General features: G+C 35.5%; 8 protein-coding genes across 26 annotated transcripts; 3 read left to right on the plus strand and 5 right to left on the minus strand.

The window, feature by feature from the left end:
* The first annotated feature begins 104 nt into the window (after positions 1-104).
* LOC108002337 (endoplasmic reticulum lectin 1) lies at positions 105-3,904 on the plus strand. Of its 4 annotated transcripts, none has more exons than XM_017063964.3 (7): positions 106-767; positions 956-1,129; positions 1,214-1,738; positions 2,161-2,214; positions 2,758-2,919; positions 3,001-3,240; positions 3,327-3,904. In XM_017063964.3, exons 1-7 carry the CDS (start codon positions 633-635, stop codon positions 3,570-3,572), a joined length of 1,536 nt encoding a protein of 511 aa, XP_016919453.1. In that variant the 5' UTR covers positions 106-632; the 3' UTR covers positions 3,573-3,904. The 4 variants fall into 4 exon arrangements, with proteins under 4 accessions (XP_016919476.1, XP_016919453.1, XP_016919459.1 ...); XM_017063970.3 differs by having other exon boundaries at positions 1,214-1,732; XM_017063987.3 differs by lacking the exon at positions 2,161-2,214 and having other exon boundaries at positions 105-767; positions 1,214-1,732.
* Positions 3,667-4,969, minus strand: LOC108002357 (mitochondrial import receptor subunit TOM40 homolog 1-like). Its single transcript, XM_017064000.3, has one exon. It carries the CDS (start codon positions 4,967-4,969, stop codon positions 4,004-4,006), a length of 966 nt encoding a protein of 321 aa, XP_016919489.1. The 3' UTR covers positions 3,667-4,003.
* Positions 3,667-7,101, minus strand: LOC107993581 (intraflagellar transport protein 43 homolog). 4 transcript variants are annotated; one of them, XM_062074269.1, is made up of 7 exons: positions 6,882-7,101; positions 6,628-6,803; positions 6,532-6,558; positions 6,427-6,467; positions 6,273-6,342; positions 4,454-6,206; positions 3,667-4,377 (listed from the first exon to the last, which is right to left on the minus strand). In XM_062074269.1, exons 1-6 carry the CDS (start codon positions 6,918-6,920, stop codon positions 5,984-5,986), a joined length of 576 nt encoding a protein of 191 aa, XP_061930253.1. In that variant the 5' UTR covers positions 6,921-7,101; the 3' UTR covers positions 3,667-4,377; positions 4,454-5,983. The 4 variants fall into 4 exon arrangements, with proteins under 4 accessions (XP_061930253.1, XP_061930252.1, XP_061930251.1 ...); XM_062074268.1 differs by having other exon boundaries at positions 6,273-6,354; positions 6,882-7,074; XM_062074267.1 differs by having other exon boundaries at positions 6,427-6,479; positions 6,882-7,074.
* A 105-nt stretch (positions 7,102-7,206) lies between these two features.
* LOC107993583 (uncharacterized) lies at positions 7,207-11,435 on the minus strand. 4 transcript variants are annotated; one of them, XM_062074249.1, is made up of 6 exons: positions 10,984-11,435; positions 9,849-10,159; positions 8,529-8,885; positions 7,985-8,459; positions 7,568-7,919; positions 7,207-7,461 (listed from the first exon to the last, which is right to left on the minus strand). In XM_062074249.1, exons 3-6 carry the CDS (start codon positions 8,847-8,849, stop codon positions 7,362-7,364), a joined length of 1,248 nt encoding a protein of 415 aa, XP_061930233.1. In that variant the 5' UTR covers positions 8,850-8,885; positions 9,849-10,159; positions 10,984-11,435; the 3' UTR covers positions 7,207-7,361. The 4 variants fall into 4 exon arrangements, with proteins under 4 accessions (XP_061930233.1, XP_061930232.1, XP_016905575.2 ...); XM_062074248.1 differs by lacking the exons at positions 9,849-10,159; positions 10,984-11,435 and adding an exon at positions 9,352-9,839 and having other exon boundaries at positions 7,568-7,737; positions 7,813-7,919; XM_017050086.3 differs by having other exon boundaries at positions 9,849-11,435.
* A 229-nt stretch (positions 11,436-11,664) lies between these two features.
* On the minus strand, positions 11,665-14,817 carry LOC108001792 (bone morphogenetic protein 2-like). Its single transcript, XM_062074247.1, has 5 exons — positions 13,986-14,817; positions 13,683-13,842; positions 13,452-13,597; positions 13,280-13,381; positions 11,665-13,173 (listed from the first exon to the last, which is right to left on the minus strand). The coding sequence occupies exons 1-5, from the start codon at positions 14,187-14,189 to the stop codon at positions 12,211-12,213; spliced, it is 1,575 nt and encodes a 524-aa protein (XP_061930231.1). The 5' UTR covers positions 14,190-14,817; the 3' UTR covers positions 11,665-12,210.
* A 715-nt stretch (positions 14,818-15,532) lies between these two features.
* On the minus strand, positions 15,533-21,282 carry LOC108002147 (uncharacterized). Of its 7 annotated transcripts, none has more exons than XM_062074257.1 (9): positions 20,851-21,248; positions 20,427-20,692; positions 19,682-19,786; positions 18,413-18,516; positions 16,419-16,632; positions 16,293-16,346; positions 16,062-16,204; positions 15,830-15,984; positions 15,533-15,755 (listed from the first exon to the last, which is right to left on the minus strand). In XM_062074257.1, exons 2-9 carry the CDS (start codon positions 20,602-20,604, stop codon positions 15,698-15,700), a joined length of 1,011 nt encoding a protein of 336 aa, XP_061930241.1. In that variant the 5' UTR covers positions 20,605-20,692; positions 20,851-21,248; the 3' UTR covers positions 15,533-15,697. The 7 variants fall into 7 exon arrangements, with proteins under 7 accessions (XP_061930241.1, XP_061930243.1, XP_061930239.1 ...); XM_062074259.1 differs by adding an exon at positions 20,015-20,243 and having other exon boundaries at positions 20,322-21,223; XM_062074255.1 differs by having other exon boundaries at positions 15,533-15,984; positions 20,851-21,282.
* A 398-nt stretch (positions 21,283-21,680) lies between these two features.
* Positions 21,681-25,483, plus strand: LOC108002156 (ATPase family gene 2 protein homolog A). Of its 4 annotated transcripts, XM_028668775.2 has the most exons (7): positions 21,682-21,844; positions 22,006-22,202; positions 22,282-22,467; positions 22,538-22,707; positions 22,813-23,952; positions 24,012-24,275; positions 24,349-25,483. In XM_028668775.2, the coding sequence occupies exons 2-7, from the start codon at positions 22,007-22,009 to the stop codon at positions 24,676-24,678; spliced, it is 2,286 nt and encodes a 761-aa protein (XP_028524576.2). In that variant the 5' UTR covers positions 21,682-21,844; position 22,006; the 3' UTR covers positions 24,679-25,483. The 4 variants fall into 4 exon arrangements, with proteins under 4 accessions (XP_028524575.2, XP_028524576.2, XP_016919157.2 ...); XM_028668774.2 differs by having other exon boundaries at positions 21,681-21,844; positions 22,538-23,931; XM_017063668.3 differs by having other exon boundaries at positions 22,538-23,952.
* On the plus strand, positions 24,828-25,483 carry LOC108001751 (small proline-rich protein 2B-like). The gene is made up of 2 exons (XM_017062942.3): positions 24,828-24,892; positions 24,966-25,483. Exons 1-2 carry the CDS (start codon positions 24,828-24,830, stop codon positions 25,324-25,326), a joined length of 426 nt encoding a protein of 141 aa, XP_016918431.1. The 3' UTR covers positions 25,327-25,483.
* Positions 25,484-25,598: the final 115 nt, after the last annotated feature.

Below are 25,598 nucleotides of genomic sequence, written 5' to 3' on the forward strand. Positions count from 1 at the left end.
ATTTCAATTTTTATAGGTTGTAAACGCCATCTGCAAAATTTGTATTGATACGTAAATATCACTTGATATTTTCGAGATAGGTGCGTACAGCTATTTTCTTAGACCCTGAGCTTCAAAGATGAAAACAAAGTTTTCCTGTTATAGAATTAAAAAACAAATTCGACTTGTAAAAAAAAATTGTTATAAACAATTATATATTTTTATCAAGTATTCTTCTTCCACTATATTTTATAAAGCTGAACAACATTGTAATAAAAAATGACCACGCATGTTGTTCACGTGGTATAAAATTATTGGTATTTGGATATAATTGGGGTTAATCAAAGAACTAAAAATTCTATAAGTATAGTGTCAACATCTTAAGAAAATCTTTTCAGATAAAGTAGAATATTGAAACAAGTAGAATAAAATATTTTATATGTAAAATATAAGATTTAAATTATTTTCAAATTAAATGTATTCATATAATATAGTGTTTGTTAAATGTATACGGACAAATGTTTGTTAACCATTAAGTTGTGATACGAAACATAAATGACCTAACGTAGATATATTGCTGTCGTCATAAGTCCGAAGATATTTCATATAGACTTTATCTAAAGATATGATGAAATAATTGCAATTTTATTAAAATGTGGAAATACTGTGGTATTTACAATGTATTGTGTATTATAATTACTATTGTATATGGACACGATTTCAGAAGTTTCGATGATACAGTTCTTTTTAAAATTAATTGGCCAGGCAAAAGTGGTTCGGATTTATTAGTAAGTATTAATGAAATAAAATTAATATTAAAAAATATAAATTAATATTAAATTATCATATATATATATATATATATATATATATATATATATATATATATAAAATATATATATATTATATATTTTTTAATAGGAATATTACATATATATATGTGTATATATATATATTTTTATATATTTTTTAATAGGAATCTAGACCAAATGTAGAACCTTATATTATAACGACTGCAAATAAGGAACGATATCAATGCTTAATTGTTGATAATTCAGAACAAGAACAAGATTATAATGAACCATATACTGGACCAAATCCAACAGAAATTTTATCATTATTATTTAAACAAAACACTTGTTCTTATAGAGTATACATTATAAATATTATAAATATATCATGTAAAAATTATATAAAAAATTGAATTTTATATAAAAATTATATATATTTTTAGGTTGAATCTTATTGGTCATATGAATTGTGCCATGGACGATATGCACGTCAATATCATGAAGATAGAGATGGAAAACAAGTAAAGACTCAAGAATATTATTTGGGTATTTTTGATAAATTACAAGAGGTAAAGTTTTTAGCTGAATATGCAGAAAAAGAAACACATCCTACTAAAAAAGCAAATATACCAGTAAAAAAAGTTGATGGAATCAATATGCCATATGTTGAAATTGAAATGATTGATGGCACTGTTTGTGATTTAACTAATAAGCCAAGAAAGATAAAAGTTTTGTATGTTTGTTATCAGCATGGTAAACATGAATTATTTTCATTAGAAGAACCTTCTAGCTGTGAATATGAGGTTATTGTCCTCTCTCCTTTGTTATGTAGTCATCCTGACTACAAACCTCAAGCTACAGGCGAAAATGAAATTAATTGCCATCCACTTGACAATGCTCCAAAAAAACCACGATCTCTTGTAGCAATGGAAATGGAAAGTCTAAAACTTCGATATCAAAAAGTAACGGTAAAACCATCTTCTGTGCGTTCTTTGTATTCAGTTATTTATTTCTGACTATGCTTGTGCCATATGTATATAATATTGTTATTTAAAATAAAATATATTTACTTATATTTTCTGTGTATGGTAGTGATAATTTTTGTTATTGATTTATATGAAATTATATGACATTTTCATGCAAAATTTTCAAAAAAGAATAGATTTTTAAATATGTTCTAATAGTGTGTCATTCAATAGTAGAAAACAGTATATTAATTAATATTATATATTTTTTTCTGAACTAATTAAATATTTTTATTTTTTGAAAGATTTTTGAAGTAATTTTGACTTGTACCTTTAAGCTAGTCTTTTTAGTGTATAACAATTTTCGATTTGTTATTTTTATTATTTACTGTCTATATACATTAAATTAACTATTTGTTGCACAGGATGACAAGCTGCAGAAAGTCTATGCAATCTTCCATGTAGATAAGGAGGGCCAGGTCAGAATATTTTGTATTTTTGGGATCAGGCCAAAGTGCTTGATGGTTCTTGTCATTTGTCGCCATTAATTTGTATCTTATTCTGTCCCTTCCTTTTCTACATACAGTTATTTCCTTTAAATCTATAATTTTTCCAAAAAAAATATTATAATAACATTATGAATGCTATTTATGCACCATTTTATCTTTAGCATTGCATATCCACTGCTTTACTTATTCAGCTAAATTTAAGGTATTTGTCATTTTTGCTTCACATGTTGCTTTTAATTAAGGATTAATGTTACATCACATATATAAGATGCTATATGAAGCATATATTTTCAAAATAAGTATAAATTATTATAAAATTAAAATACTATAAAATCACAATTTAACAATAAATGGAACTGGATTTGTTTATTAATATTCATAACTAAGAGAAAAACGCATTCTTATTTCTAACAAATTCATACAATTGATATTAACATTTGTAACTATTCTCGTAAGAAAGTTCGTTTTGCATGATGCATAATTGAAAATTTAATTAATTTACATTTATTTCAGGATGGAGAAGCGCGTGTTAGAGTTGAAATACATCCCGTCGGAGTTATTGATAAACATAGTAACATTGAAGATTCTATAAATTCATTAACAGATCAAGGTATTAGCCCAGCGGAAGTGAGTCCTGTAAAAAACTTTTTAAGTGGAAAAAATTGTTTACATGGGGTAAATATTATATTTCTAATAATATCTTTTTATTATATTTTATTTAATAATAATATTTAATAATATGATTGATATAAATAGGGCAATGGATGGTGGAAATATGAATTTTGTTATGGACGTTCTGTAGTTCAATATCATATTGAACGTGATGGTAAAAAAACTATAGTAAATCTTGGCAAATTCGATAAACAAAAACATTTGGAATGGATCGCTGCACACCCACATAAAAAACCAAAAGCTCCAGAGTTACGGAAACATCTTTCTCATTTCTATAGTGATGGTACTATTTGCGATAAAACTGGCAATCCGAGGCAAACGGAGGTATTATATGTCTATAAATTTATATCTGTAAATTTTGTAATTTATTTATTCTTATATATAGTTATTAAAATATTGGTCATTTTCAGGTGAAATTAAAATGTGTTGAAAGTCATACAGCTAGTCCATCCAGCGTTTCTCTATTTCTACTTGAACCAAAAACATGCGAGTATGTTTTAGGTGTGGAATCACCATTGATCTGTGATATTTTAGAATACGCCGATGAAAATGGACTTCTTAGTGAAAAATTTGAAGTGAATTTTGATAAATTAAAGACAACTGCTTTCCATGAATACGACGATTTGGATGAAAGGATAGCAAACGGAGACGACTAAAATAATATTCAATTAATAGATATTAGTTGTTAAAAAATTTTTTTTAATGATAAAAGTGACAGTATTAGGGTGTTGGACATTTGCATTTCAGTTATTATATAAAAAATTTCAAAAATTTTATTTTTACAGACTCAGTTTATATCAACATAAAAGCGTCATGTAAAGTTTTCAGATATTTTACAATATATATGTAAGCATAACAATTCTTTAAAATATATAATGCGATCGATACATTATCGCAAATTATTGCGCGACGAAAATTGTAAACGTTTGCAAAAGTTTTTTCACTTTGTAAAATTTTAAAAGAAATAATTACAATCATCTTATGTTAATTTCTGTTATTATTGAAATGATTCTATTATTCTTATAAATAATGAAAAAAAGAAACATGATGATAGTTACACGTAACAAATTATATCATACATTCTTCATTATTGTCCAATATTAAGACCAACTCCCACACGAAATTGTTGTTTTTTATGGTTTAAAAGTGCGCTAATAATCAATGAAGATTCTGGAATTGGGTATAGTTTCTTCTCAAATACACCACCGACTGTAGTTTCAGAATTCACGATACCTCGGAAAAGAAGATCCGCATATGGTACATTTACTTGATAAACTATAGTAGCAATTGACTGATGTGTCCTCGTATTTGTTTCTAACTCGACCCCAATTTCCAATTGCGAGCTAGCTTTGCGATGATAACAAAGATGAAGACCCGCTTCACCTATAGTCCCAGATAATGTTGTAAGTCCTGTACTGTGTCTAAAAGCCATGCACATGACCGTCTGTTGACCGCCTGGAACTTTTGAGCCACGAAGGCATGCAATCTCGGCTCCTAACGCAATTCTCGATGTGATCGATTGTAAAAAGTGTATTACCACTGTTCCTTGTCTCTTTGTAAATTTTGGATTGGCTAGGGTTATCGCTACAGTGAAATCATTCGACCGATATTCCAGACTGGAACTCGATGCTTTGCATTTTCCATCGGCAATTTGTGCCGATAATTTGTACCTAAGTCTACATCCAAGCGTATGCATAAAAGAGGCGGTCAAATTTCCATTTGGTGCGATATCTCCCGAAGCTACAGGATATCTTTCATTAGGATTAACCACTTTTGTACCAATATATTTTGCACCGAATTTATATCCAGATGGGGTAACGGAACTGAGAGTAATAGTATGTGTCACATTAAAATGTTGACTAAGAATTTTGTTGATGATGAGCCGCGCACCTTCAAAGTTTTGCGGATATAGATCTTTAACCTTTTTATGTATATCTTCGAAACTACCAGGATTTCCTGGTGCTCTGTCTTCTGCTTCGCACGGTATACAATCTTCATTACTTATTACACTTGGTTCTTCTAATTTTTTTCTTGATGCATGCACCGTACCCATTGTAATACATTAGGCTTATTCTTTTAAAAGAACATTTTAAAAGAATTGGAAAATTTTCCTTAAGTGCTTTTTAATTTTGTGCTTGATGACAACATGTGAATAAAATTAATTCTAACGTAAGCAGGTTATATGATTTTTCTGTTAATTTTAAACTTAAATAAACGATATATTCTATATACGCGATATATCGATTTTATAAATTCACTATGTCAAACTAAAATATCGATTGTATAATATATCGATTGTCGATTCATAATACAATTTTAGTATCAGTTTCACTACTAGATGGCTTTCGAGTAAAGCATTTAAATATAGTATTTATATAAACGTATAAAAATTACTTTAAAAAACCTTAATAATGTGATTATCTTAATTTAAAATATTATACTTCGTTACAATATTGATTATAATTATATATTAAATACATAATTTTTTTTTCAAAGTTTAAAAATATATTGTACATTTATATGTACTTTTCTCGCAAGTGGTCCAATAGTATTCTGTTTCTTTATATAATAGAATCAAACTCAAACTATCGGAAGTGTGTGCTAGTGATGGCACAGCTGAACATTGATCGCTAACGTAGAAATATGGCAGATCTGCTCAGTGGGTGTTGTCACGTGGTCGCTTCAAGTAGCTTGTGTTTGGCTCCCGATTGCGCGTGCAAGTTCGTGGTGTTTTGCTTTAAGCATCATCTCGGATCTGCACGCCTGCACGGTTGAGTCCTTCACGTCGCTCCTCGAACTACCGCGATTTCCAAATTGGGGGGCAATCGAATAGGTCAGACGAGGTTATAATTTGTCGCTTCCATATACAGGCACTGCAGATAAGCAGTATGCCATGTTTTTTTTTAAATTTACTATATTTTTTATATATTTAATTAAATTTCTTAATGTGTTACTTTTTATAAAAATAATATAAAAAATAAAATAATATGAAAGAAAAAACTTTTTTTTTTTTTTTTTTTTGCATGATTTTTGATTTTATTTTTAAAATAAAAAAATTGTATAAAATTTATGTGACTAATTTTTTTTGTGCTTCACTGTTTACTTCAGATGCAACTTGAGTAAAAAGTAAATTCCAATTCCATACTTCATCCAATTCTTTTGTCAAATTTTCATTGTATAATTTTTCTGCTAGAAGAGAAAGATTAACACCATTTAAAGACGTGAATGCAGCATTTTTCACCAAATCTGTATCAAGTTCTTTGTATGCAGCGACTCTGTTCACATTCACTCTATAATTTAAAAAAATTGAAGATAATTAAATGAGAATTTTTGCAAAACTTCATAACAGTACTTACGTTGACGTATTAATATCAGAAAACGCATTATCTTCCTGAATTTCATCCAAATCGGGAATTACAGGAATGTCTACAAATAATTCTATCACAATCAATTCAATTTTCTTACCTATAAGATTTTTATATTTCAAACAATTTTTAAACTAATTCTTACCATCTATCATTTCATCCTTTTCTATCCCTCGAGAACGTTCTCTAAGAAATAATCTATCAGCGATTATGGATGTCTGATTTTTTTAATTCTATTTGTTATACTTACTGTTCAATAATAGAAGCTCCACGTATCCTAAAATTATTATTAAAGGAGAAAAATTAGCGATAAGTTTCTAATAGAAATCAATACAAAACAACTTACTTTCCGCTTTTCAATTCGTCACCCCATCCAGTTTTTCTAGTACGAGGAGGTGCTACAGGTGGTTGTGCTGATTTCACGAAAGATGACGATACAGGGCTTTCCAAAGGATCATCGTCAAGTTTAGAGTCTTCTGATGCAATATTTTGCGCCGATCTTCTACCAAGACGAGGTAAAAGCTAAAGACAATAATATTAACATAGTCAATAATGAATTATATACAATTTATTAGAAAAAATAAATATTTAAGAACTTACTTTTTTCGAAGTAATTTCCAAATCCGCAGCCCAATCCATAGCTGTCTATTGAATTTGATATTAAGGTTAGCTAAGAGGTAATCCACATTTATGTTTGTATGCAGTAACCATAACAACTGAACGGTCTAGTGGCACGCGCGATTGAATCGACTTTACTCGCTTGCTCCCCTCTTTCGTTCGGGAAGTAGCGCGAGGGGCAAGAAACGTGACTGGAAACGCGCCAGTAATACGCTCGAAACCGGTTTCAAGTTCCTTTCGATTAGAGCGCGTCTTTTTAAACATGCCACCAAAAAGATTGGCGCAGAAATAGGCGTAAATCATCGTATAAAAGGTAAAATTGTAACAGCGTTACATTTATTTCTTAAATTTCATCGTACAAATATTTATGCACTCAAAAGTAACAAAAATAAAAATAGGATTTCATTATGAATTTTTTTAAGTATCCTATATTGTAAATCTTTGTAACTAAAAACACGATAGTTAATAATACTTGGTGTTATCAATCTGTCGTTGATATTCTTCATCATCGGGATTTGCCTGACAGGCGTTGTCATTATTTGGTGGTCGTACACCGTTATACCTATAATTTTAATATTAATGATAAGTACATAAAACAGTATATAAGTATATAAAAGTAGAATATCATAATAAATTTTAGATTAAAATGCTTTCAAATATTGAAAGACCTGGAAAAGTCACCCTTGCAGAGTCTCCACGGTAATATATCGATTCTTTCATGAAGTATGGGTGATATCTCAGGACTGACAAAATTTGGAGTACCAGCACCGGAACCACGGGTCAAAAGCTTCCTTTGGCGATCATAGCAGCAATGTTGAACCGCAGCACTTCCACTTCCCTGTGTCAGCAATGATCGTATACAGTAAGTGGCTCCGGGCTTGTAAACGTCAAGTCTTTGAGAGTCACCGCTTACATCTCTCCATCTGAAATATTTCATCCGCTTCTCATCCCAAATTTTATCATCGTAAAAAATATTACTAGGATATTGACATGGACAAGCAGGTAGGGACGTTAAACCATCTGTAACAATAAGTTCGAGAAACTAAATACAATACTTAAAACGGTCTAAATGAACGAATTCATACCTAAGAAAACTTGCTCGAGCTTATCCCTGCTGTTTAACCATTTTTGACAAGGGTCTTCATTTGTTCCATTTACAAAGTTTAATTCCTTGAAAATATTTCGTTCGTCCGTTGTAGTAGCGTTTCGCAGACTTTGAAATAATTTGGTCAGGAGATCGCTTAAACTTTCGTGGATTATAACGTGATCATCGCCAGCCGAGTAAACAGCCGGAGAATATATTTCGTCCGAGTAATCTGTACTCTCGGTAAATTCATCTTTTTTCGATCGATCTCTTTTTTTCCAAGATTGGTCTGCATTTTCATACTCAATTTCATCAGTTACAGATGGCTCATCATACGAAGCTATCAATTCCTCGTCTGATAAATTACTCGTAGAGCTGTTTCGTTCCGTAACAACGAAACTTTCTTTCTTTGATTTAATTTTATTCTTCTCCACATCGGTATTGTAATCCTCTTCTTTAGTTTTATTATATATCTTCTAAATATCGATACAAAAATAACTTTAATTTATTTTTTTTTTTTTCAGTATTACATCACCAATAATTACCTGTACACGATCGTTCACTCCTAATACATCATCTAATTCTTCTTCGATCTCTAAAACTGTATTGTTTTCATCACGATTTTTCTTTATCTCTTTAGAAATATGAATATCTGTCGGCATCGTGTTGTTTTCTTGGCGAACGGATAGTTTGCTCCCAGGTGTGTTTTCAACACATGTCGATCGATTTTTGTAACGACGTCGCTTCCGATGCTTCGCGTGTCTTGTAGGAATCTCTTCGACCAACCGTTCGTTACGTTTGTTTCTAATTAATTCATTAATCATCAAAGATGGATGAAGCAGACTCAAAATTTTCTTTCGATACATATTTTCCAAATCTCCATTGATCTTTGAATTATTAATCTGTAAATAAAAAGCAAATTCATTGATTATCAGTGAAAATAAAAATAATTTAAACACCGATCGATCTAGGATAGTTCAAATGGAATTGGATTCGTGGTAGTGGGATCATTTGGCCGTTCGTTACAAAGAAGGGCAACGGTGGTCGGCACGACATCAAAAGAAGAAACCGTGTTTGACTCGTCGATGAGGTACGAAGCTCTGACAAGGAAAAGGAACGCTGGAATGGAATGGAACGAAATAGGATACGCTCCTCGATTCGTGAGACAGGGAATATTTTTTATTTCTTGGAAATGTGCATTGTGAAATCTTTTCCCAATAGCATAGAAAACTCAACTCGGTGGATGAATGGATGGGAAATTTCAGTTTCCCGCCTTTTTAGTTACGCGAAACTCGTTCGATCAAAAATAGAAATATAACGAAAGAAACTTTTATAATAAAAACACAATTCACGTTTACAATTACTTACATGATGATTTTCCGTATAAATGATGGAAACAATTAATATTAATTGGAATGAAAGAATCCAATGAACAAAAGTTGAGATTTTCATGTTTACCATCAACGATTCCGCATAATGTTTTTCCGATAATCGTTTAATTGTTCTTCCACGCGATTTCTTTTTTAATTATTTAATCGCACACCCAACATTCTCACGAGATTGGTTTCACACGTTTCATCCCCTTCGATTACTCCCGAACGAAGCAACGACGTTGGCTCAGTGTCGTCGGCTCTTTTGTTTACATCCTAGTCGACTCGTTTGGAAACAATAGGCAAGATCAATCGATATCCAAGGATATCGATGTTACATAATTAGAGAACTAATAGATCGATAAAGGAAAATTGCATGCAAACTGGATGGATGTAAGAAAAAAAAAAAGAAACAACGAAAAGACAACAAAGAACAAAGGCAAGAAGGAACACAGCATGCACGAGGCACGAGGCGCGTACTGTTCAAAGGCCTACCACTATATGTATAGTTGTGAACTCGTGAAGTTCTGTCCCACTATAATGGCCAAGCAGCAGTAGTGGAGAGGCTGGAGAGGTAGCGCGCCGGATGACAGAATACTACGTCATTGTACAGGTCGTCGTACAGTTCACGGCTTAGGGTTTCTTACTTATGTTAGCGGCAGTTCCCGCCCTATCGCTTTTCTCTCTTCTTTTTACACCGATTCCGTTTTGCCTCCACGTTCTTCCCTCCATTTGTCTCCACGTTGCTTCTACGTTGCATTATCTCTTCCATACTATCCTACCATCTTCAACCCTTTGAATAGCCGCTGTTTTATCACGAGGTAATTTAATCGTTTCTTCCTCTACGAGAATATCTTAGATCGATAAAATACACGAGAGCACGTTAAATATTCAAATCATCAATTTCCATTACGCCCTCCGGCTATAACGTATAACTATGTAAAAATAGAGAAAATAATAATAGGTTTCAATTCTCAAGTTGGTTGCCATGAACGCGAATGACACGTATTACGATATCAAGGATCTAAATACAGCATTGGAATCCAATGGAACGCGTTTCGGTTATTTTTAGGCGGGCAGATTCGAAAATACACCCACCATGGATTAAATATAACTGGAGATGCACGCATACGGAATGCGGTACGATGGCACGCGAACGATCGGTTGCTCGCAAATATGCAAATCCCCGCGTCGAAAGAGCAACACTGTTTCTTTTCAACGCTGATCGCCTTATTTATCGTTTTTGTATTTTCATTTAAATCTCTTCTCTCTTTTTTTTTTTCCTTTATAGTTTTTACTTCTCCTAGCGCTATGACGATCTATCGCCTACGAAGATTCACGCGCGAATGGCTTAAAAAAAAGTTGGATGAAAAACCTAAAATTATTTAATTTCGGACAAATTAGTTGAATTTCTTTAACTCCGCGGGAGGCGTGGATGAAAATTTATGTGCAACCAACTCCAAAGATAACTAAAAAAAAAAAAAAAAGGAAGACAAACACGAGCTGCGATAGAGATGATGGAGATCAATCGGCAGCGTTCCATGTAGATTACGTTCATCCTAGTAATGCACGGATTCTGAATCGATTCATATGATTGTATTGTGGATTTTAATAAGGCTGTTAAACTAACCTGTTTACATTTCCGATCCATATTATGTATTCCAGCAATGGAATAAAAGCGAATCGGCGAATATCACCGCGTCATTATGAAGGAGGAGGGGCGAAGAGCGACGCGATGAGTCGTAAAAGCGTCGGTATCGGATATTTGGAATGGTAGAGGCGCCACCATTATAGTATATACCAGATTTTTCAACGGGCCGACAACTGATTTCGATTCAACTTCGTTTATTTACTCGTAGATCGTCGAGCGCCACCGATACCGGATTGCAGGGAAAGGATAAAAAACGGCATTTAACACCGGTAGCGCTGACATTCCACGACTGCTTCTCTGCATCCAGTGGCGCCAAAGTCATCGTCTCGAGCACTGTTACCGTCACGTTTATTTTATTGGCACACTCGTAAAATTTACGCCTTGATTTCAACGCTCTCTCCTCTTCCAAGAAAATCACCTTTCGTTCGTATCCTCGAACCGAACTCGACTCGACTTCAATCTATTCGATCGGCTTCTTTTATTATTCGAAGCGCCGGCTTGTTAAACTATAATATAAATATATGATTTCAAATGTATCTCGGTGGAAGCGATACCATCAAATCTCCAAATATAGAACCTAAAGTTTGTGGCGCGAGTCTCGTTTCAACGGGAGAGGGTGAGAAGGGGTGAGAAGAGTAATATACTACGCGCGAAAAACGATTCTTATAGCTTAAATATTCATTTTTATTTGTCATAATTAAAATATAAATAACTCTAACGTTTTACGATACAATAGTATATACAATGATCGAGACAATTAACTCTCTACGTGTGATTATAATAATAATTTAATGACGATACAGGATTTAATTGTTCAATGACGATATAGACACGTGCTAATTATTGATACACATGACCCTACGCGAATTTAGGAATGTTTTTATGTACAATGTTTCGACGACAACTTAACAATCTTCAGATGAACCTTTAGGAATGACTCACGGGCTAACGTGTAGTAAAAATCATTCTGATGTATTCTGTCACTCTTACACTCGTTCTACTATCTATCTCTTTCTCTCTCTCACACACACACACGCATGCGCTTCAATTCTTTTTTCTTCCCTTTTCTCGCATATCATATCCGTGTATTCTTCGTTTCTTTTCTTTTCTCTCTTTTTTTTTTCTCAATATCATCGAGATATAATTCACTCGCTACTTCTTTCACAAGGAGAACAAACGTTTCATCTCGCAAAAACGACGAAATTGTTAACGGCATCCACAACGGTCTGCGATCATGTCTTGATAAACTTTCAAGATAACGTTCTCGTTATCATCATAGAACAAAATGGTCGTGCCCAATAGTTTAGTAGGTACGCAACAGGGTCTCTCAACCCCTTTCACCAGTCCCATTTTATGAACAATCCCTTGGATAGTCGCGTGATTGGTCGGTTGTTGATCCTGACTCAATGGCGATTCGCAGATACCTTTGCAATGAAAAGCTGAGTAACCAAGCGGGGCAATGATAGAAGAGGAAAGACCAATTTCTTTGAAATCCACGTAGAGCTCGTGCCTCGAGCATTCGGTGACATTTTGCCGGACGGATGCGTGGCTTTTCGTCGATCGTTTCTCACGGATCTTCTCGCTCGATAACGGCATCGATCTTCGACCAACTCTTTCTGCCATTCTTTCGCGACGCATCGCTCGTTCATATATGTCCATCGACGTTAAACTGCCTGTAAATGTCGTGTCGGGCGAAGAATTGCCGTGCAATTTTTTCGAAAGGATCTTAGTCTCCCTTCGACGCCGCCCGGAACCTTCTTCCACGAGATGTTGCTCATCTCGAGTCGTTTCTCGAGTCACTCCCTCGTATTCCCTCATCTGAGTTCTCTTCTGCCTTTGAAACGATTCGGATTTATTCTTATTTTCCCGTCGAGTCTCCTCCAATTGCCCTTCTCCACGATCTTGTTCCGCATCGCTGTACTCGTCCCTCGAATCATCCCCCTCGTCATGAAATACTTGTTCGATCTCGTTGTTGTTGCCGTCGCCTCGACGATCCTTCCCATCGTCGTCGAAAAGCACCAAAATCGGTTGCTTGCTATGATGATACTCATTCCGTCGGGAAAATTCCACGTTCACTCGATCCTCGAATAAGGTTGAAGCAGTTACTAAAAGTCCAAGGTTTGGCTCCCCGGTTAACCAAGCGAGAACAGCTTGCTTCACGTTGAATATCTGATGGGAAAAAGAGGAAGAAGAAAAAAAAAAAAGAAAATCGAGCATTTAATACAACTGGAAAATAATATCTTTTAAAAATTTCATAATTCTCTAATAATCTTGCCTGCCAACCAGACGCGTGCGCTCCAACGTATCTAACATTTAGCAGCCTATGGAGATCGGGAACGTCCAAACTTTTCTCGTCCAAAACTTGATACACTCTTATCTAAGGAGCGAAACATTCGATAAAAATAGACAATTGTTTGAGAACAGACAAATTGCAATTAATTACTCACCAAGTAATACGGAGAAGCTAAAATGGAAGGATGCAAAGCTTTCAAAGGTGTTCTTTTTCGATACAGATGAAGCTCCGCCTCCAAAACAGATTCGTCCACTTCCAAACCTGTGATGTTGAAGAAGTAAAACCGCGATGTGGTGGTGTCTGCGTGAAAGTTTTCTTTTTAATTTCGACGAAAATTTTTCAATTAAAGAAAAAAGACAAAACGGTAGGTTTCAACGGTAGGTACCTCTTTCGATGAAACTGCGCACGACTTTGGCGTTGTACGGATTTTTACCACGCGTAACACCGCTAGGATCCGCTACATTGTTATACAGCTCCACCATAAATTGCGGTGGCACCTTACGACGTCCCGTTTTCTCTCTTTCGTAACTTCGAATACCAAGAACCTGAAATAACGATTTCATCGTTAATATATTCGAATCGTGGGTCTCTCCTTCCTCTTCTCTCTTCTCACAAACGTCTCACAACCGTCTGTCACACTGGGGGAGGGGGAGGAAGGAGGGGGGAAAGAAAAAAGAAAAAAACGGACCTGTTGCAGTTTCTCCAAAATCTCGTTCCGACGAGCGTCGTGCCCGTTCAAAGCTTCGTCCAACGGCCACGGGTTCACGAGTTCTCTCTCGCTGGCGTCATCATCATCCTCGGTGAAACGGCTCGGGTGCGAGTGCGCGTCGAAGGAGGGCGAGAAGAAGAGTGTCGCGAAAAGTAGAAACCGGAAACCGTCTATCATCATCATTTCTCGCTCACACACGATCCGCGTGAGTGGATAAGAATCCCGAGAGAGGAGGCTCGAAATAACGTCGCGACGATTGTCTCTTTGGATCCGCTCGAGGAACAGCCCGATGACGATGAGTAAGGAGCATGGACCGAATCTGTACGCGCGAAGCCCGTGAGACAAAAAACGCTTCCCAGCGGAGGAAGGAGCGGACTGTCCTTCTCTGCGGACAGGACAAGGAGGTTTGCCGAACCGAACGGAACGCTAAGTAGCATATGGGAGGTCTTGGCTGCGAGGAGTCACCTTTATGCTATGCCGGGAGTTGCCTCCCCCGCGTTGCTCCCCGCAGCGACATCAGCCTCTCTCACGGGACACCGACGCGACACTACGCGACATTCGACGCGATTCGACTCGAGCTAACGCGGCATCCTCTTTTCTTCCCCCCCTCTCCCCCGTTTCGCTTCTCATTATCAAGAAGCCATTCCTCATCCTCGATCCAGATCCTAGATCGTGAGGCGCGAGTCTCTCCGAGTTTCTTTCGAAAACGAAAACGAGAAAATTGGTTTTTCGAAATTCTTGACGCTCGGAACGAATACCTTTGTATTTTTGGCACGAAAATTTTGTGCGTTTTTAAAGATTAAGAAGAGAAAAGAGAAAGAAGAGAAAGAGAAGAGAAGGGGTAGAAGAGGAAGGGGAGAAAAATTGGATCGATTATGTTCGATGGCGTTGCGCGGGGCGACGGAACGAAACCCATGAGGAACGAGATGATGGCACCGTGGGGCTATTAAAAAAAGCTCGCGCTTCCTAAATTCCGTGGATTCGTGAGTGGCGAGTCATGTGGCCACTCACAGAGATATTTAGATGTCGCGAATCGGTTGTTTTCCTACCGGAGGACGATGACGGATCTCAGCGAGGGTGTCAGCGTATATTTTCGCATCTGGGATCTCGAACGTCAAGCACTGCTCTCGACCTTGCTCTTTTTCTTGCATTATTCGTACATGAGCGCAAGACGAAACGGGGACGAGCCAAGGAATAGTTGTAATGTACAAAATTGGCTAGTGCCAGTTGGCCAGTACGACGTGTCTTTCATTAAGGAATACGCGTCAAATTCGTAGAACGGACTTGCCGCTCGTTTTATTGCGTCGAATATACACATCATTCCGCTTATATCATCATCATGAAGAGAAATAAGCGGAACCAATTCCATTGCCTAGCGAGATAATTTCTAAGCAAAAAATTTCCACTGTTCTATTAGCGTGAAAATTGCGGAATAATTTAATAAACCGCGTAATCGGGATTAACGAGCATAATCGGATGGAACACGGTGAAGCGTGGACTGGTTTTTTAGGTAACCATGTTTGATGTTTTTTTAAAAAGTCATCGTACGTTTATTTGTCATACCAATACACGGTGCATGTAGGAACATCGAAATGGTTTTACGCGGCGCATAAAATAGCTTGGATGTATCTATAAGTCTGTTCCATTGGTTGGATCGAACGGACCAAGACTCTCCATCTTCTTTACGTTATTTAGACACAGGCACACTGGGTAATTTGAATGATCTCTCTCTTCGATCCACGACGAGTCCTGAAAACAAACGAATAACCCCACGAATGAATGGATAATTGCATCTTGACCATCGACGATCAACATCCAAATACCTGTACTCGTGAACTTTGAATCTAGCAGGTGTGCAAGTGTGCTGCTTCGAGTACAGGCCCGCCAAGCATCTCGATGGCTCTCTTTTGTCTCTCAAAAGACACATTTCCGTCTCGTTTCCTGGACACGTCCCAACGCATTGGCCCACGTTAATTTGCTGTTTTGCACGAATACGAGGATCAATGATAATAAATCATAAATGGGATCAGAAAATCGTGCGATAGGGAAATTTACCCGAACGACCGGCCTCACATCTGTTGTATTCGTACCGTCCTTTATTTCGACTTCGCTGAAATCTAGAACAGTCTCCATGTGGTCCATTTTGTGGCATGTTCCAGCGCAACCACATTTCTCGATCACCTGATACACCTCGTCTCCTAAAATTCAACACGATTATTCTATTCTCGTCTCGATCCCGTCGCACGATCGATATTAATCGGTATAGAAGAATAAATTTCCACCTACCATTCGGTCCTTTTATGCTAACCGTACTGTTCCTCACCGGTTTGCATCCAAGATCTTTCAAAAGGTAGATCGATTATCAATTATCGATTATCAACGAACGATACGGAGTAAAAGAGGATAAGATACCTTTAGCACAGTGACCCATGCACACACCGACATCCATCACGGCTTGATGAGGAGTGCCGGAATGCACGAGATGCGTGAAAGATTCCCGCCTACAAGAGGAATCCGATGTGCACTCGCAGGCTTCCGTGACTTCGATCACGCGAACCCCTTGAATCGTCGACACCCTCTCTAGTTTCGATGCCTTTGGACGGCAATGCGATTCCGGGAAGCATCTCTGAAAGAACGAAAATCGGTCCCATTGTCGTCGAATGGAAACGTTTCCAATCGTGTTTTCAGTCGAATCGGAATGAAATGTTGCCGGCGGTAGGGAAGGATAAGTTTTATGGAATGATCGTCCATATATCAGACAGGGAAGAACGTTTTATCGATGCGGAGCAAAGCGAGCACGCGACTTCACGGAATTCGTTTTATTTATCGTCGTACGTTTTCCAAAGAAGAAAGTATCAATGATGGCCTACGAAGGTATATTTATAATATTCGCGCCCCTCGTTATCTCCTCCTCCCCCTCTTCGAATATTTTCTTTGGTACTCGATTTCTTTCACGACACGCGGGCCATTTAATTATTCTCGCTGCGGGATAACACCGACCGTTATCTTTGTCCATGCAAACGCGTCACGGTGCATCTCGTTCTCTCCTTCCTCTTTTTATCCCCCTCCCCTCTCCCCCGGTCATATTTCTGGCTAAGAATATTTTCTAATAAATTTTATTCTCGGGTCACATCCATCCTCGAGATCCCAGGAACACGATTACTGGATGTAGTAGGTGGCCAAGCTGGCGCCGGAGCGGTGACCCGGCACGATACGACCTTCCAAGGACGCAAAACACATCCTCCTCTTTCTCCATATCGCGTGCAACATTTTTACTTCTCGGGCCTGTTCCCCTCCTGCAGCGTGGGTGCTGCAAGATCGTAAACCACCGATCGGATTGTATCACGTAACAAAAATAGCTTTCTCCCTAGCAAACAGCCAAAGTACACGAAGAAGGGAGCCGAATTGTTCGCGAGTTGTACGCTTGTCTGTACACCTCTGTATTCGATTAAATTCTACCTGATAGCAATAGGTTTTTAATCTACGGAGCTTTCGACGAGACGAGGGAACAATTGCGTTATATCGAATACCGTTTTCGAAAAGGAAATGGAAATAATGCGTGGACAATAATCTAGCCGGGATGATTTGTCGATGATTTTTCGTTGAAATAAAATTTAAAAGTATACACGGATAAAAGGGACCACGGGATCATCATCGAGGATACGCAGTTCTTGGTATACGGTGTGGGGTGCACTCGCCGTAAAAGTCGCGAAGATCGTACGATCGCGCGATGCTGGCGTGGCCGCATTCCAGCTGGCGGATTGGTCGATCCCATGAGTCATAAATCTACATGACGTCCCCGTCTTTTTCGCCCTTCGTATAGCCCTTGGCATACGTAACCTGCCGTGGCAACGTATATCGTAATTTTTTCTCCTTTTTTTATTTGCAAATTCGGTCTTTTCGCTTCGTGCTTTTTTTTTCTCCTCGACACGCTGCTTGCCCGACCACCAGACAGAATTCCTCGACGTCCGATCTCGGTTTTTCGAACGTAGAAAACGTTCATTCGCTATCTATAGGTAGGCTTCCATACTTTCGAGTCCTGTCTTTTTTTTCCCCCCTCCTTTTTTGTTTTTTTCAAATGATTTTGCGACTTCTGGAATTGCATCTTCCTTTTTTTTAATCGTAAAATAAACGCGACTGATGATGTTATGAATTTTAAAAGATTGCGGGTCGAGGAATTGGACGGTTTCACGACCGGTTCGATAAACTCTGTTGAGTGGCGATGAGTTTTTGTTGTAAACCCGATGCACGAGGGCGGGGCATAACCAAAAAGTTCTTGCATCAGGTGCAGAACATCCTGCGGCCATGAGTCACGGATTATATCCATCCATATATCTTGGTAACCCTTACGCTCCTCTTCGAATCGAAATTTTAAAAAAGATAAAAGCGTATGACAAAAGATTTACCTGGACAGTGGGCCGACTCGCGTCTCCTGGATCGTCCAACACGTGTCGCGGACACAATTTACGACAATGGCCCGCATCAATTTGGATAATTTCACCCGATATTCCTGGGGAATATAAAAAATAAAAAGAAAAAAAGATCGAGAGAGAAAGGGAATTAGTATTAGCGATAAAAGCTACCAGGGGACCAGGGTGGTTCAATGAAATTTCGGTAGGGCTGTGGATGGTGGATTGTTGACTCGTGCGGGCCGTGGCGTTTCGTTCGCGAAAAATGAGACGCGTGTAAATCCGATGGCGCCGCTCGGCAATGCTCGCGATCACCGTACAAAATTTACGACTTGTATCACATTAAACGTTGACAAGATATAAGAAGAGGGTAGAACCGTCTATAGTGTAACCGTGCTATTTTTGGCGCGAACGCGTGGGACATGGAATGCGCTGATTCCTCGGTGATTCACATTACCCTGGACCTTCGGCTACGTCTCTGCCATTTTTCCGCGTTTCTTCCTATAAATGGTATTATATGGAGATCTATCGAGAGATGTCGAGATAAACGCCTAGATTTCCAATTATTATCTCTGTCTCTAGATCGTATAGTGTATCAGAAAGATATTACGATGATCGTCTAAACACGATCGATGTAACATCGTACCAGTCGATCGACGATCGTTTAATTGACAATTGATCGCGACACGAAGAAGGGTGGTAGATTCTTCAGTTGGTTCGACGAAATCGTTAATTATTCATTTGTAAGGGGCATTAACGTAATCTCTACATTGTCATTCTACTCTCGTTCTGTCGATTATCTATAGGCGGATCAATTGATCCCCCTTATAGTAAGACAAAGTAATGGGATTGAGTCGCGAATTCAACCGTTCCCGCGTTATTTTTTAAAGCGATAGCTCGCAATGATAAATCGGTCAAATCTTTTGATCACGGGCACACGACAACACCGCCACCGGATGCTTCATCCTCTCGATCGGCGTCAATTAATTGAACACCCGATATTAATTTACCGGATCGGATCTAGCGACAAGGCCACCCGCATTTACTACTCATGAATATGGGGCGGCAACAGTGAATCGAGGGAACATAATTTACATTTAGCCAGTTGCTAAAATTACGCAACTTCTGGCCGAATCTCTCTCTCTCTCTCTCTCTTTCTCTCTCTCAACGATATATCGTACTCCAGTACTCCATTTATCTCTATTCATATGTTATATCCTGATTTCTCTCGGATCTTTTAATATCTTTTGTTTTAAATTTGCTTACCGTATCCAACATCGATCATTCTCTCATGTCTTGCACAGCATACGTGTTGTCGAACCTCTTCCCTGTGTGTTCTACTTTCGTTGCCTTCATTTTCGTCACCGATCGCTGAAACAGAAACAACCCCAAAAACGATAACGAACAAAGATCATGATTTATTCGATATATTATATTATTCTTTACATTATTCAATATGTAATTATTCCCTTATATGACGATAAATATATAAGTTAATCAAAAGATGAAATGGTTGTTGAAGTAACGCGGAAATTGAGAGAAAAAGAAGTAAAAACATAGCGGATGAATGAGAAAGAAAAAGTGCGATGCGGTGCCTACCTAATCGCAAATTGGCGAGGCAAACTAAGGTGAAGCCACCGAATACGGCCCACCGATTTCTCGTGATTTGTATTCGCATCGGTACGAATAGCGATGGACGTAAATCGGTCGAATACGATTTATCGTGGCGTAAATATTTGAAAACAAGTTTGTGTATCGAGAATGCACGGATTGTTTACCGTTTAAATAATACGTATAGCGTTTATTGATATTCTCTAAACGTAGATGTCTATAACGAAAAAGACAAAATGCATCAACGCGTGGACGAAATCCTGTTAATTTGTCACAATGATTATTATTTCATTACTCTATGTATGTTCGCGCGCGGATGACTAGAAGATTCGTGGTATAAGGAATACTCTTGGACTCGCACGCACACGACATGCAAAGCGGTAGTCCAGAGAGGACGCACCGTGCGATCGATCACGATCGGTTGTTGCCCACGCAGGTTGCGATCTGCGAGAAGACTGGCCGTCTGGAAGCCGCTGGATCTCGCTCAGACGGAGAGGCGTCCGGCTGACAGGCGGATCTCTATTAATCTCGTTTGGTACAGGAACGTCGGCCCGCTTCGTGACGGCTGGTCCATCCATCGGTCTTTTGCCTCTTGCCTGCCGCAATCGCTGATGCGGCTGGTGATGCTGATTTTATGCTCCATCGAATCTGATTCATCTCGTCTGGCTGCAAATCTCCGACATTCCACATATCCAATTTTTTTTTATCTTATATAATAAGCATTCCATTAATTTTCAACAAATCTAATTTAAAAAATAACGCCAATAAAACGAACTAGCTATTTCATAAATTAAAATAGATTTTAAATTATTTGTTATCTTAACCTTTAGATTAAACTGGTAAATCTTACTTCATAATCTGCTCGTAGTGTCTCATTTTTTTTTTATCTTTTATATTCTTATAAAATTTTGTAAATCCAAATGTTAAAACGTAATACTCTGAGTTTGGAAAAAAAAGAAAAAAATTTAAAAAAGGAAGAATAATATATCGTTCTTGTTTCGCATATTTTTATCACAGAGTACAAAATAAGTTTAGCAAGCTTATTAAGCTTGGTATACGAGCGACGTTATTGTGATTTCTATCTACGGTTAGATTTATGCTTTTAATGATGTAATGGTTACAATCGTGCGATCTTACTACGAAAACTACGAAGCGGCGAACTGTTGCAAGTCCGAAACAGTGCCCCGTTGCTCATATATATATATATATATATATATATTATATTTACACGAAATAAATACACATGGAATGGGACGAGAGAAATTACATTTTTTTTACATTCTTATATTTTATTTTAAAATTTTCATGAATTTTTCTCTAAATTTGAAATTTTTTTTATTATTTATCAGTTTTCTTTTTTATCCTTTATAGTCATTGATGAATTAATTCATAAAATTTAAAAGTATAATCTAATATTGTTTAGCTATTTTTAAAAAAATCATTTTAATAAATTTCTTTCAAAATAATTTCTTTTTATTAATAAATGAAGTAAATATTTTATTTACTTATTTATTGAAATAATTAATTAACATCATAATTAATTGGATATCTCCACAATTATTAAATATTTTATTATATAGTTTAAATATTGTTATAGCTTAATATTGTTATAATTTATTTTGTTATATTATTATAATCACGTAATATCTTAAAAATTTATTATTTTAGTCTCGTGTTCATATTGCTAACACGTGTATCGTAGATTTGAAATATTTGATTAGAAATATTTTTACAGAATTTTATAATTTACATCTATTTTGATATTAAAAATTACGAATTAAAAACATTTATATACATTCATATACATTTAAAAAAAACGTATGTTTTTTATTTAATCTATGATATTTTCATATCATTTATAGGTTATGTCTTTTCAATTAAATATCTATTTATTATATTTTAAAAAATTATGTCACAAATTATAACTAAATAAAGATTTCTCATAAATTTAATGTTATCAATTATTTTTATTTTTTCAGAATGACTTCAAAAGTAAAAGAAAGTGGGAGAAAAAGTCTTTCTTCTTGGATGACATGTGAAATATGTCAGAGTATTTTATCACAAAAAGATTTAACAATACATCACACTAATTGTCCACCTAATTTTGAAACCTGGAATCATGATTTCATTTATAATAATGTATTATATAGTACTGTAGAAACATATAATTCATTAGGTATATATATGTATAGATTTTATATTTGTTATTATTTATTATTATTGTATCTTTTTCTATATAAATGTTTTTTGCATAGAACAGCCAAAAAATATACATGTAAGGGCGCTTGATGACATGGTATTTATATCACAATCTGCTTTGCAATTATGTGAAATTGCAATAGGAGATTCTGTCCTTGTAACTGTTGGAGAAAACAAAGTTGTTAAAACTGCATGGCCAACTAAAGATAAAAGTTTAACCAGTGTTTCAATAACAAAACACGGTAATAACAAAATATTTTTTATTGAACATATTATTTCCAATAGTTTTTTATTATTATTTATTTCTTATAGCAATAGAATTAAATAATCTTCGAGGTTTAGTCAAGATCCAAAAATTAGATTGTCTTATTAATGGTGCTAAGGAATTTATAATTTGTAATGTTGGAAAACACACATTGCCAGAAGTAAATATAGAACTTAACATAATACTTAAAAATTATAATGAACAAAAAATATTTGCTGTAGGTAATAAATTCAGTATACCTTTTTATGGCAAAAAATTAATTTATAAGATTATCAAAATTATATCAGATAATTGTGGAGAAAATATTAATTTGCCTCAACAGTTTAAACAATTGAATTTTGCTGATCAAATACATGATATCAAATTTTATAAAGCATTTTATAATACAAAATGGACAATTTTAAATGAAGAACAAAATAAGAAACAGGAAGAATACAAGAAAATTATATATAAAATACAAGACATTGGAGGATATGACAAAGTAATAGAAGATATCAAAGATGTTCTTGATATTGGTCTTGGTAAATCTCGAAATCTTGGTGATTTTTACATTAGTAAAGGAATATTATTATATGGTACTGCTGGTGTCGGTAAATCAATTATTTCTAATGCTTTAATATCAGAATATGACATCAATTCCGTTACTATTTATAGTTCAGATATATATAGTAAATCTCTAGGAGAGACAGAAAAAAAATTGCAAGATATTTTCATGGAAGCCAAAGCTAAAGCTCCAAGTATTATTTTGATAGAGGAAATTGATAGTTTATGTCCTAAACGAAGCACTTCAAGTACAGATCATGAAAGAAGAGTACTTTCACAATTGATTACACTTTTTGATGATATACAAAATACAAATAATAATGTAGTTATACTTGCTACAACTTCAAAATTAGATTTCGTAGATAGTTCTCTTAGAAGACCTGGTAGAATAGACAAAGAATTCGAAATTTATGTACCTACTCCCAGTATGCGTGCGGATATATTTAAAAAAATGTTATCAAAAATACCAAATACTTTATCTTTAGAAGATATACAAAATATTGCATTTGTCACTCATGGTTTTGTTGGCGCCGACTTATATGGTTTATGTTCTCAAGCAATTTTAAATGTTGTAAAGCGTCAACCAAAAACAAATGTTGCTACTGATTTTTCGACTGATTTTTCGAAAGTAACTATATCAGATTTTAATCGTGCATTGACTGTTATAAAACCATCAGCTATGAAAGAAGTTTTAATAGAAGTACCAAATGTTCGATGGTCAGATATAGGAGGACAAAAAGATTTAAAATTAAAATTAAAACAAGCTATTGAATGGCCATTATGTCATCCTGAAGTATTTTTCAGAATGGGTATAACTCCACCTAAAGGTGTTTTGATGTTTGGACCACCAGGTTGTTCTAAAACAATGGTCGCAAAAGCTCTTGCAACAGAAAGCAAAGTAAATTTTTTAAATATAAAGGTAAAGTTTGATTTAAAATATCTTAATTCTAAAAAAAATGATAAATTCAATATTTTTAGGGACCAGAATTATTTTCAAAATGGGTTGGTGAATCTGAAAAAGCTGTAAGAGAAGTATTTCGAAAAGCAAGACAAGTTTCACCTTCCATAATATTTATTGATGAAATTGATGCATTAGGAGGAGAACGAAGTTCTTCCGTAACTACGGGAAGTAATGTACAAGAACGTGTTTTAGCACAATTATTAACAGAACTCGATGGGGTCACTGCATTGGGCAGTGTTACTTTAGTAGCAGCAACTAATCGACCTGATAAAATTGATAAAGTTAGCTACATTATAGTGAATAATTAAATCTTACACAAATAATTTTTATTAATTAAAATATTCTTTTTTATAGGCACTTCTTCGACCAGGTCGTTTAGATAGGATAATATATGTGCCATTACCTGATTATGAAACAAGACAAGAAATTTTTGATATAAAATTAAGAAACATGCCAATCGCGGAAGATGTACACATTCAAGATCTAGTAGATCATACAGAAGGATATTCTGGAGCAGAAATCCAAGCAATTTGTCATGAAGCAGCTATCAAAGCACTTGAGGAAGATTTAAATGCTACTATAATTACTAAGGAACATTTTAAAGCAGCATTAACCATAATTACTCCTAGAACTCCACCATCTTTAATAAATTTATATAATGATTATATAAATAAAATATATTGACATTACAAACAATTTGTTTCAATATAATTGAATTTGTCTATTTTAGTAAGATTATTAATTATCTATCTATATTCTTCTATTATTTTAATATCAAACTTCAGGTTTTCGGAAATTAACAAAATTTATAAGTTGTATAATTATATTATCAAATGTCAGTAATCGTAAAATGTATACGACCTTATGGTAAAAAAGAGTTAAAACAGATAATTGAGAGGTATGGTAGTCTTATGACTTGATAAATACAATGCATGATTACTTTGAATATTATTAAGTTTATATATATGTAGTTGCGGTTGCTGCCCACCAATGGATCCACAATGTCCACCATTATGCTCTACATCGTGTCCACCTCAACCAATTTGTACCTATACATGCCCTCCAATCAAATTGGAACCAAATAATTGTTGCCCATCTATGCCAATCACCAGTATGCCATGTCCTTCTGAACCGCCACTTTTACCTTGCGCCCCACGCTCTTTCGTTTGTCCGCCCTGCACAGGTCGTCCATGTATTACTTGTGCACCTTTACCTAAACCAGTTCCTGCACCTTTTGAAGTCGGACCTGTTTATAGAGCACCAGTTACCACTGGTGGATTATTCTATATGGGAACAATTAGATGTTATCCTTGCTTATCATATGCTTGTTGAATTATACCAACTTCTATCATATGTCTGTTATATAATAAATTCATAAAGAAAATATATTTATCACTTAGGTTTAACTTATTGTTTAATTTGAATTTTTTATTAATTATAAATATCTGTACACATTTTATATTTAAATATAAAACAAATGTCATTACAATATATTGTTTTTTCGTTCAAAATGGCTGTTTCGTTCGATTAATTTTATTTAACATTATATTTAATTATATTCAATTAATTTTTATATTTGAAAAATTCTTGTTTACATTTACATT

This window comes from Apis cerana, linkage group LG4 (genome assembly GCF_029169275.1).
Source record: "Apis cerana isolate GH-2021 linkage group LG4, AcerK_1.0, whole genome shotgun sequence".
NCBI lineage: Eukaryota > Metazoa > Arthropoda > Insecta > Hymenoptera > Apidae > Apis > Apis cerana.

What these genes read in the sequence shown, in the direction of transcription:
- LOC108002337 (XM_017063964.3), top strand. Translation starts at nt 633, where the DNA reads ATGTGGAAATACTGTGGTATTTACAATGTATTGTGTATTATAATTACT. An exon ending in AAAGTGGTTCGGATTTATTA is followed by an intron (nt 768 to 955) that starts GTAAGTATTAAT and finishes ATTTTTTAATAG; the next exon opens with GAATCTAGACCAAATGTAGA. An exon ending in GCAATCCGAGGCAAACGGAG is followed by an intron (nt 3,241 to 3,326) that starts GTATTATATGTC and finishes GGTCATTTTCAG; the next exon opens with GTGAAATTAAAATGTGTTGA.
- LOC108002357 (XM_017064000.3), bottom strand. Translation starts at nt 4,969, where the DNA reads ATGGGTACGGTGCATGCATCAAGAAAAAAATTAGAAGAACCAAGTGTA.
- LOC107993581 (XM_062074266.1), bottom strand. Translation starts at nt 6,920, where the DNA reads ATGGATTGGGCTGCGGATTTGGAAATTACTTCGAAAAAA. An exon ending in GGAGCTTCTATTATTGAACA is followed by an intron (nt 6,480 to 6,531) that starts GTAAGTATAACA and finishes AATCGCTGATAG; the next exon opens with ATTATTTCTTAGAGAACGTT. An exon ending in TCTGATATTAATACGTCAAC is followed by an intron (nt 6,207 to 6,272) that starts GTAAGTACTGTT and finishes TTTAAATTATAG; the next exon opens with AGTGAATGTGAACAGAGTCG.
- LOC107993583 (XM_017050085.3), bottom strand. Translation starts at nt 9,444, where the DNA reads ATGGTAAACATGAAAATCTCAACTTTTGTTCATTGGATTCTTTCATTC. An exon ending in TTTATACGGAAAATCATCAT is followed by an intron (nt 8,886 to 9,351) that starts GTAAGTAATTGT and finishes TTTTATTTACAG; the next exon opens with ATTAATAATTCAAAGATCAA. An exon ending in GCTCGAGCAAGTTTTCTTAG is followed by an intron (nt 7,920 to 7,984) that starts GTATGAATTCGT and finishes TTATTGTTACAG; the next exon opens with ATGGTTTAACGTCCCTACCT.
- LOC108001792 (XM_062074247.1), bottom strand. Translation starts at nt 14,189, where the DNA reads ATGATGATGATAGACGGTTTCCGGTTTCTACTTTTCGCGACACTCTTC. An exon ending in TTTTGGAGAAACTGCAACAG is followed by an intron (nt 13,843 to 13,985) that starts GTCCGTTTTTTT and finishes TCGTTATTTCAG; the next exon opens with GTTCTTGGTATTCGAAGTTA. An exon ending in CGCACGCGTCTGGTTGGCAG is followed by an intron (nt 13,174 to 13,279) that starts GCAAGATTATTA and finishes TTTTCCCATCAG; the next exon opens with ATATTCAACGTGAAGCAAGC.
- LOC108002147 (XM_062074255.1), bottom strand. Translation starts at nt 20,604, where the DNA reads ATGGATGGACCAGCCGTCACGAAGCGGGCCGACGTTCCTGTACCAAAC. An exon ending in AATGATCGATGTTGGATACG is followed by an intron (nt 18,517 to 19,681) that starts GTAAGCAAATTT and finishes TATATTCCCCAG; the next exon opens with GAATATCGGGTGAAATTATC. An exon ending in ATGTGAGGCCGGTCGTTCGG is followed by an intron (nt 15,985 to 16,061) that starts GTAAATTTCCCT and finishes CGTGCAAAACAG; the next exon opens with CAAATTAACGTGGGCCAATG.
- LOC108002156 (XM_017063668.3), top strand. Translation starts at nt 22,007, where the DNA reads ATGACTTCAAAAGTAAAAGAAAGTGGGAGAAAAAGTCTTTCTTCTTGG. An exon ending in TGTTTCAATAACAAAACACG is followed by an intron (nt 22,468 to 22,537) that starts GTAATAACAAAA and finishes TATTTCTTATAG; the next exon opens with CAATAGAATTAAATAATCTT. An exon ending in GACCTGATAAAATTGATAAA is followed by an intron (nt 24,276 to 24,348) that starts GTTAGCTACATT and finishes TCTTTTTTATAG; the next exon opens with GCACTTCTTCGACCAGGTCG.
- LOC108001751 (XM_017062942.3), top strand. Translation starts at nt 24,828, where the DNA reads ATGTCAGTAATCGTAAAATGTATACGACCTTATGGTAAAAAAGAGTTA. An exon ending in TTAAAACAGATAATTGAGAG is followed by an intron (nt 24,893 to 24,965) that starts GTATGGTAGTCT and finishes ATATATATGTAG; the next exon opens with TTGCGGTTGCTGCCCACCAA.